Source organism: Hyperolius riggenbachi, chromosome 10 (genome assembly GCF_040937935.1).
Source record: "Hyperolius riggenbachi isolate aHypRig1 chromosome 10, aHypRig1.pri, whole genome shotgun sequence".
Classification (NCBI taxonomy): Eukaryota; Metazoa; Chordata; class Amphibia; order Anura; family Hyperoliidae; genus Hyperolius; species Hyperolius riggenbachi.
In genome coordinates this window covers 113,278,504-113,288,933 of record NC_090655.1, presented here as the reverse complement: position 1 = coordinate 113,288,933, position 10,430 = coordinate 113,278,504, and the positions used below count along the sequence as shown (strand labels likewise).

Sequence of the window (10,430 nt, the reverse complement as noted above, 5' to 3'; positions counted from 1 at the left end):
GCTATACTGGGCACTATACTAGCTATACTGAGGCACTACCTACCCATACTGGGCACTATACTAGCTATACTGGGACATACTGGGGGGATCACGCGGCCAGCGTTTCCTACCCCCGGCTTATATGAGGGTCAATCATTTTTTCCTGTTTTTTGGGGTAAAAGTGGGGGGGTCGGCTTACATGCGGGTCGACTTGCTTGCGAGTATATACGGTACCTCATTTTGCTGTAGGGTAACCACATAGACAAATGCAGTGTATGCAGCCCTTCACAAGTCATATGTATTCATATAAACTTAAAGATAGTGCGGTACATTTGCCTGTCTGTTATCTCTAAAATTTTCCCGTAAAAGCTGCTGAAAACAAAAATTGCACTTCCTGTGTTGGCATGACCACAGGTGTTAACTACCTAAAGACCACTCCACGCCCATGGGCGTAGCCGCGGTGGCAGCCCCAGGACTGCCTAACGCCAATTGGTGTCAAGTCCTGGAGCTGCAGTTTGCAGGAGATCGCGCGCATCTCCTGCCTTCAGTCTGAGTGTCAATTGTCACTCAGGAGACTGTTAGACGGCGAAACCGTCTTTACCTATAGTACAGCACTGCGATCAGCAGCAGCGCTGTACTGGGGACAGCCGTGTGACACGGCTGTCCCCCTGGGGAACAAGAGAGCGATCGGCTCTCAAAGGCAAAAGCCTATGACAGCCGATTGCCAGGATTGGCCGGCTGGGGGGAGGGAGAGGATTATAAAAAATAATAATAAAGAAAATAGCCAAAAATAAAGAAGAAAAAAAAATATTAAAAAAAATAAAAGCGGGGGGATGGCCTAGGGTGCTGTGTTGTGCGGCCCTGCTGCTTGCCCTTAAAGCTGCAGTGGCCACTTTAAAATTAAAAAGGCTTGGTCTTTAGGGGGGTTTAACACTGCGGTCCTCAAGAGGTTGATTACTGGTGATTCTAACTCTCGTTGGCCAACACAACCACAAACTGACGTCAGCCTTTGGGTTTCAGCTGTGCCATTTTGGGTATTATCATGCTGACAAACACCTCTGGGGATCATGGGAAGTATAGTCCTGTATCCAACAGCTAGTTGGTGCAAGAGACAGCATCAACCACTCCCAGCAGCCTTGCTCCTAGGAAAACAGAGAGGAACTAGAAATGTGATGTCATCAGGATATTCAAAAGTGTTTCAGAGCCCCATTTCCACTAAGAAATGTGATTGTTTCTCTCCAATTTCTACTGCTGTGATTTGGCAGCGATCCATCAGGTGCATTTGCGCTGGGGAGAAAACGAGAGCTGGAAAATATTTTCAAATGCTGTATCGCAGGAAAAAAAAACATAGGGGCGTAATTGTTGTGCGATTTTCCTCCACTCCTATACAAAGTATAGAGCTCAATCACACGGAAAATGCAGCAAATCTCATTACGAACTGATCCTAATAATGTAAATGTTCGCTATTAGTTTTTATTGAGTGTCACTTTACTTAGTGCTTTTGCGATCTGCAAGCGATCAGAATTGGATAGCTAAATGCTAGTAGTGGAAAGGGGCCCTTAAAAGCATTATTGTATTTATTTTAAGACACTTTAATTGCACTTCATTGTAAGTGGCTGATCAATAATCCAAGATTTTTACCTCATTTATTTAACCCCATCCACTGGCACAGCATGCCAATATGTACAGTAAAATCTGTTACTCTGCACCTATACTGATTGTAAACTACCTGCAATGTGTCTTCATTCCCATTAGAAATATATGCTTCTAAAATGTTCCAGTGCTTCTGGAGTGTTCATTCTTTTGTAAATTGTCCCTCTGCAATCCTGAACAGCTAGGTGCAGATCTAATAAACACTTCAGTGATATGGAGCACAGGTGAGTGAAGAGTAACTTAATGTAAACAATAGCACTGACATTGTACCTTAAAACAGAGCTAAAATCAGAAGTACAAACATATCATAATTTAGCAAGGACTCATTTTAAAGAGGAGCTGTCAGCCATACTATCTCTCTCTCTCTCTATATCTATCTATCTATCTATCTATCTATCTATCTATCTATCTATCTATCTATCTATCTATCTATCTATCTATCTATCTATCTCTCTGTTCTATCTACTTACATAGCATATGTATTGCACTGTCCACGTTTTGATTTTAGTGATTTTTCTATACTAAAAAACAAAACCCTTCTTGGGATTCTCCATCTTGAAGCAATCCTGATGTCATTTCCTCCCTTACTCTCCTTTGCTTGATTGTGTATGCATTGCTCGCCCTCCTCCCAGTCTTCAGGCACTCCCACCAAGCTCCACAATAGAAAGTGCATTGTCTCAGCATGAGAAATATTGGCCAATCAGAGAGGAACAGAGGTGTGGCAGGGGAAAACAGGAGGGAAAGAGTCTTCAGCCAATCAGGCTGCATTAGTTAAGTCTGAGAGAAAAGTAAAGAAGCTAAAAAAAAAAAAAAATAGCATGCCCTGCAACTTCCTTTGTGCAGCAATGTACTAAAGAAGAGTCCGGTAAAGTGGGGAATAATCATTTATCAACAAGTAAAAGTGATTTTTAACTTTTGGATTGTATGGTTAGCATCCTTATTACTTGTTTAACAGATAAAAATAAAGTATTGATTTTTGATTTTATGCCCCACAGTTATGTTAACCACGCTTGATTTTAGGTACACGATCATATGAATGGAAAGTGGAGATGTTGCCAAGAGCCTTGTTTAATTGTCATAACAAAATAAAAGAAAACAAAAACACAGCTGGAATCTGGATGCTATAAGTGACCACCACATGTCATGGAATACACTTGGGATAAGTACCTTCATCTGAAACGCTAAAATAAATAGCAACAAAAGGCAGCTAAAATTGTGTAGGTCCAATGGAAACAACATTAACGGAGACAAAAAGTGAAGTGATTAATTAACCCCTCCCCCCACAAAAAAAAACATTCCCCCCTCACCCCACTTTCTCACCTGTAGTGTGAAATGGGTCATCTGAGCATTATTACAGAGCAGCTTCTATTTAATGGTATTCCTATGTAACCCACTGACGCCAAGAAATAGTACAAAAGGCATTAAACATGGAATCTTTTTCTGCACCTACAGTAGATCTTCAGTTACACTGGAGTCTAAAATACATCACTAATTCATTGAAAAGATTAAATACATGGCATTTAGGCTAAAAAACTGTTTAGACATGCTTTGTTTGCAATGAGCTACTGTAGGCCAGCAGAGAGTGTTTGTGTTGTCCGGTGACCAGGGAGAGGTTAGCTGTGACCTCAGAGTCCTCTGCACGTGAAAAGAATGTTGGTGGTAGAGAAGTCTTGTGTGTTTCCATGGCTCTATCCCGGCCATTATTTCTTCTTTGCATTCACATTTTTGCAGACCCAGTTCATGCCGTCCTAGAGAAAGAGACAGGCAGGTTAATCACATGCTAGGCACCATTTAAATGCGGCTGAAATTCACTACCTCACTTCCATTCCAAGTAAGAAACGAAAAGCACTGTATTCATGGACTCCCCTCGCTATGTTGGGGCCACAAATTACTGCTTTATTTCCAACTCAGACAATGTTATCTTTTTGTCATGTACACAACACGGATCATTTTTATATTCTAAAGCATTTTGTTCAGACACAAGCTTGCTCTTAAAGAGTAACTGTTAGGCATTAAATACAAAATTAATTTTCTACTGCAAGCTATTACAATAGTCAAGAGGATGCTAACCAGGCAAATCCAAACTTTAAAATCAATCTTACTGTGCTCCTTCTCTCCCTATGCCCCCAGGCTCTAAGATGGTACGCAGACTAACGCAGACGCAAAAGAGAAGTGACATGCTATGGTGCATCCGCCTGATTGGCTGAAGCCTCTGTCACTCACCTCTCTGCGCTGTGATTGGCCACCTGCTCTCCCCTTCACTCTCTATGCTTCAGCCGCGTTAGTGCGCAGGGAGGGGCATCTGGGGGCTGTCTCCTGTCACTGTCCCCCTCCCCCTCGGCCCCCCTCCTCCAGAGGCATGTGGGCTCCCTCTCTGCTGCATCTGCCGTCCGCAGAATTCTCCCTCTTTCCTGTGCTGAATATTGGGGAAGGATAAAGGAGCTGCACACAGACTCCCTGAATAATGGTTCCAGGCGCTGCAGTTCCCTTCTATACTTTCTGCACTGCCTCAGAACAGATGGGAATGCCAGCACTTGGATACATTATTAGGCGAGTCTCTGCCTGCTGCCTTTATCCTCCCTGCTGTGCTCTGAATCAGTGCGAGGAGGAGGGGGAGATTCTTTAACCTGGAGGGAACAAGATGGCCCCTGCCAGGAAAATAATATGAATTGAAAATTAAAAGAAACCAAAACGTGGACCGTGCATTACATCTGATATGCAAGTAGAGCAAGCATTGTGGGGGGCATATGATGGCTAACAGTTGTTCTTTAAAGGATACCACAGCCCAAAGGCTGTGGTAAAATCAAAGTTGCAATGCGGAGGGAAAGAAAGATACATACTTACCGCTTCCCTCGTTCCCTGCCGACGGGTCCCGCTCATCTGTTACAGCTCCCGGTACCGACCCGACTCTCCTGACCCTTCACCCGGACATACTGTGCTGCGCATGCGCAGTATGTCACTATACTCTTCGCTTCTGCCGTCGCATCGTGACGGCAGAAGTACGGACACTCCCCCGCCTCCTCCTCTCCCAGCGTGTGCGCTCCAATCTAAAGCTAGCGTGACATGCTGGCTGGAGTTCGCACTGGGATAATCGATGTGGAGAGAGCGGAGGGGGAGTAAGTTAAAAAAAAGACACTGCCGGCTGGAGGGAGGGAGCGAGTGAGTGGGCGGGCAAGTGGGCGGGCAGGCAGCGAGTGGGCGGCGAGCAGGCAGCGGCAGTACAGCCCAACCATTCTGTACATAGATGCAATGACATCTATGGTACAGCGAGAAAATTATCCCCACATTTATCTCTGCATATGTGCATGTATATACATGTGTGTACATGTATATATACACATGTATATACATGCACATATGCAGAGATAAATGTGGGGACAATTTTCTCGCTGTACCATAGAGGTCATTGCATCTATGTACAGAATGGTTGGGCTGTACTGCCGCTGCCTGCTCGCCGCCCACTCGCTGCCTGCCCGCCCACTCGCCCGCCCACTCACTCGCTCCCTCCCTCCAGCCGGCAGTGTTTTTTTTTTAATTTACCCCCCCTCCGCTCTCTCCACATCGATTATCCCAGTGCGAACTCCAGCCAGCATGTCACGCTAGCTTTAGATTGGAGCGCACACGCTGGGAGAGGAGGAGGCGGGGGAGTGTCCGTACTTCTGCCGTCACGATGCGACGGCAGAAGCGAAGAGTATAGTGACATACTGCGCATGCGCAGCACAGTATGTCCGGGTGAAGGGTCAGGAGAGTCGGGTCGGTACCGGGAGCTGTAACAGATGAGCGGGACCCGTCGGCAGGGAACGAGGGAAGCGGTAAGTATGTATCTTTCTTTCCCTCCACATTGCAACTTTGATTTTACCACAGCCTTTGGGCTGTGGTATCCTTTAAAGGAAACCTTCGAGGACAAAAAAACCAGATCTACTTACCTGGGGCTTCCTCCAGCCCCTAGCAGCTGATCTGTCCCTTGCCGCAGCTTCAGTGTCCCCTCCGTTGCAGTTGCCGACCTTACTAGGTCGGCATCTTCTGCACCTGCGCAAGCACACGGCCGCAGAACGCTGCAAGCCACATGAGCACGATCACGAGCGGCGTGACCTCAAGCAAAAGATGCCGACCTGGCGAGGTCGGCATCAGCAACGGAGGGGACAGTGGAGCTGTGGCAAGGGACGGATCGGCTGCTAGGGTCTGAAGAAAGCCCCAGGTAATTAGATCTGTTTTATTTATTTTTCTTCCGACATGTCCTTTAAAGGAAACCTGAAGTGACAGGAATATGGAAGCTGCCATATTTATTTGCTAATACATATGGCAACCTCCATAACCATCTCACTTCAAGTGTCCTTTAAAGCAAACGGAAGCAGACCAGGTAATATCAACAGAGCATGTGATGAAAAATTACACCACAAGAGGCTACCTGCTGTAAAAACTGCATTTTCAGCGCTCCCAAAAATTGCTTCAAACAAGCCTAGAATTGCTCTGAAAAACCACTTCAAAAACAGCTTTTTGGTGTGCACTGGCCCTTAACAGAGAGACCACCTCTCAGCAAGAATATTAATTTACATATTACTCACCCTGATATAAAACTTTCAGAGAAGAATTTTGACTGTAGGTAGTTGTAGGTAGGTAGTGTGGAAGCCAATAGTTGAATATTGGTAATAATACAGTATATTGCCAATATTTTAACTCTTGGAATCATCTGGCGCTCAAGTAAGCACACAGAATTGATACGTACTTGTAGTAGGAATAGTACAGACGCTTTTCAGATCCTTCTGCAGCCCACTGTGGCCATGCCCCCGATGTGTATGAGCGCAATGGCAGGCTTGGAGAGTATCTGGGAAGCGTCTGGATGATCCTGCTACTTTGGTAAGTATCCATATCTAGCAAACAGATAACATTTGAAAATGTACCAGCTTTTCTCCTGTGCCGTCAGAAATACTTATTAATTAAAAACACTAACATTTTCTCCATATTCAAAACTGCTCTGTAGTTCTGTTTCATTCCTCACATACTCACTTATTTACAATCCTGCATTTAGTGGAAGGATGGGTATAACACTAGCAAAAAATACAAAATAAGCACTCTTCAGACTTCTGAGTTTAACCTGCAATGCGCACGACTGTCACAGCCATGATTGGAATACAGCAGCCATTTTGTTCTCTGCTAGTAAGTGGCTTCCTGTGTGGGCATATCCAGTGATGCTTGAAAACAGTAGGCCAGGCAGCAGAGAAGCATAAAGTATGGTAGGTAAAAAAAAAAAGCAATTAAACATAATTGAGAAAGGAATGCTCTACTTACGTTTTATGCAGACAATGAAAATAAAGGTGAACTTTGACAGTGTTTGACATAAAGTTTCAAAGGTGCTTTGGAATAAAAACAAAAGATTTTTTTTTTTAATTGAGGCCCTCAGTGCTCCAGCACCAGCTTCCTGTTTTATGGCCTCAGATCTGAAAGTGCTGTTGGCCAAGATCTTTTTACATTACAATGAACAGTTCTGCTGCTGGGCACCTTTTGTAGTTGAGTGGTGGGGGTGGTGCTGAAACATTAATCACCGTAAATTGGAAAATACATTATTTTCTAAGTTGTTTGGGACTGACTGACTGAATGTACCCAATACACCTCACAATAGTGCAATAAATTAGATGCTAAATAAAAAAAAAAAATTCTAATATTTATTAAAAAAATAAATGTTCTTTCAATCAATGTTCCATCCTGAAAGACTACTCTGCCCATTAAGCATGATTAGTGCTGCAGAAAAGGGGAGTGTTTGGGGAACTATGTGCAGGAACAGAATGTTACGAGTGGCTAGATAGCTGTGTACTGCACTGAGCAATACAAATTTGGCAGTGGAAGTAACAGTGTTATTATTGAAACTATTGTGTATTTATATAGTGCAGACAGCTTCTGCAGCACTTCACAGCGTACATAGTCCTGGTCACTAACTACAGACCGTACACATGCCTGACTTAAGTCAGCTGTGGCGGGCGATAACAACCGCCTCAGCCATTAACCAGGTGTGTGTACGGGAGCCCCCAACCCCTAAGCAATCCACCCGTCGAATCTACTCACCCCTGCGACGCCAATACCATCATTTGCACTGATCCCCCGCCCACCGCAATGAATGCGTCCACATGTGTCTGCACCCCAACCGCCGCATAGCAACAAGGCGCATCAGTTAGGGCTGGTTCAGATGGGCATTTTTGTGGCGTTTAACGCAGCGTTTCAGACGCAGCGTTTTTTGGGATCTACTGCCATACCATGCAAGTGAATGGGAGCGTTTAGAGCTGGCTTTTGCAGGCTTTCATGAAAGCCTGGCAGTAGATCCCAGCGTTGCGTCTAGTCACAAAAGCAACATGCTGCTTTCAGAGGCAGTAAACGCGAGGAAACAATAGCAGAGACCAGAACTGCTAGCCTTGAACGCTTTTCAAAAGCTTTCAAAAGCTAGCTTTTAAACGCTGGTGTTTAAACGCTGGCGTTTGAACGCAATGCCAAGCAAAAGCTCAGCAGACGCCCGTGTGAACCAGCCCTAACACCGCTGAATTGGCGCCAGTGGATAATTAAATCTTAATAACAAGCATCGTTAATGAAATTAGTTAATGATTAATACCAGTTTAAACCAGATAATGAAAAGATATTAACGTTAAAAATCGTTACGTAAATTAACCATACAGCTTAATCCAACCCTACTCTCACACAGAACCCTCCCCTGGTGGTGCCTAAACCTAACCACCACCCCCAGTGGTGCCTAACCCTAAACACCCCCCCCCCCCAGTGGTGCCTAACCCTAACACCCCTCCCCCCGGTGTTGCTTAACCATAAGTTCTCCCCCGGGTGGTGTCTAAACCTAACCACCCCCCTGGTGGTGCCTAACCCTAACCATTCCCCCTGTAGAAACACCCTTACGCACATAAAAACAATAATATTTTTGATAACTTAAAATCCGTATGTACAAACTAAATAATATGAGCAAAACTAACATATTTCAAAAACTTGAATGTTCTAATGTTGTTAACGATATTTATCGTGCACCTTTTTTTCTGCTTTGGGCGCTGTATTCGCAATAAATGCATTAGAGTTTATGTCGGCGCCTTTTTTGTCCACTAGTCGCCGACACCCTTTTTTTTTCTGCTTCCGATCAGATGTTTCTGACTGAAGTCTATTAGCTGCATGCTTGTGTCAGGTGTGTGATTCAGACACTCTTGCAGCCAGAAAGATCAACAGAACTGCCAGGCAACTGGTATTGTTTAAAAGGAAATTAATATGGCAGCCTTCTTATCCCTATTACTTCAGGTTCCCTTTAACTCTGAATAACTCTGCAAGGTTTGATATAGACTGGAGAATGCCTGTAATATACAACAATCAAGCTGGTAAGAGACCTTTTGTGCTGGTCAGGTTGTGCGGCTACTGTACGATGCATGGAAGAACCTACTGAGCTGTCACAGAGCATATTAGATGGGGGCTGAACTGCTTTTTCTGACTGCACAGCTGATAAATTGCACGACAAAGGCTGACAGGAACAAGAAAGGAGCACAAGCACCATGTGTGGATATCTAGGGACAAAAAGACATTCAGGGTTATGAAGTGCAATTAGGTAATTACTTAGAAAACAGGTGTACCCAGATCCAGATAACATCTTTGGAGCAACATAATAGTTCTCCTGAAGCATACCAAAGCCTGGTACATCATAATGCAGCCGCTCAGCAGACAGGTGTACGCAAGCGTCAGATAACATCTCTGGAACGTCACACTAGAATCATTTTCCAGGAGAGCAATACCTGGCATAGTGCTCTGCTAGGGGAAGAGCGCAGCATGAAACGTACCCTTCATTCCGTATGGGAGGATTATTTCAAATCAGAACCAGAAGACTGTAAACAATAATCTACACCAAACCCCACTAGCTCAGTCACTATGGAGGCAGATGGAAGTAGGTGGTGACAGATGGAGGCTCGGTGAAGATGCTGCTGTGCTAATCATACGCCTAGTGCATGGCCCACAAAATGGATTGATAGGCTGTAACAGGTAATGAATTAAAGGGACACAGTCTTTTTTTTTTTTTTTTTTTTTTTTTTAAACCATCTGTCAAAGTATTTTAAAATTGAAGTAAAAATCATAAAAAAAGCTAAAAAATATGTGGGCGGTACCAGATATGCGTATTTTTGAATATACAGTATAAACTTGTGCAGCAGCATATGGCTATTTAGAGTAAGGGGCACAAATACAATTACTGTAAGGGGCGGGTCACCGTGCTTCTGATGGTGTCTCGTTCAGCTGACGGTTTTCTGAAACAGAGCAGAAAAGCGTTCAGCATCGGTTCCGGTCATCCCATCAATGTGTTTACAGCCTTCTAGGGCACACGGAAGCGCAGAACATAGCCGGATCCTAGATGCTGCATCCAGACCAAGATGAGGGGATCTAGCACAGCGATTGTAAAGCCGCAACCATTGCTTAAAAATCCTGTTTTATTTATAATGCTATACATTTGAATGGGGAGCGCTGGAACAATAAATGACGCAACTGCCGCTTTTAGATGCCTGTGTGAGCCAGCCCTTTATTCTGTTTTATGGGGAGTAGTAGTTCCACCTTACCGTGCATTTGTTGTGCTAAAGCTGCTGTTACGGAATATCACCCCCCTATTCCCAACAAAGACCTCAAATAGGATAATAATCCCAGCTGTAAAGTGCATACAAACCTTTAAATTTTGCCACCTGCTGGGATCAGGACTCAATGTGTTTCTAGACTCCATGCTAGCGGCACGTTGTGTTGCTATAGAGGGGGGAGGGTCAATAGAACTGCACATGATGGAATGG

At 44.4% G+C, this 10,430-nt stretch overlaps 1 protein-coding gene across 1 annotated transcript in view; it reads right to left on the bottom strand.

Annotated features, from left to right (window-relative positions):
• Positions 1–2,980: 2,980 nt before the first annotated feature.
• Positions 2,981–10,430, bottom strand: part of ARL3 (ADP ribosylation factor like GTPase 3) — an 84,490-nt gene continuing 77,040 nt past the window's right edge. The window contains exon 6 of the mRNA XM_068257547.1: positions 2,981–3,380. Coding sequence (XP_068113648.1) covers positions 3,333–3,380 — 48 coding nt within the window. The 3' untranslated portion in view covers positions 2,981–3,332. The remainder of the gene's footprint in view (positions 3,381–10,430) is intronic.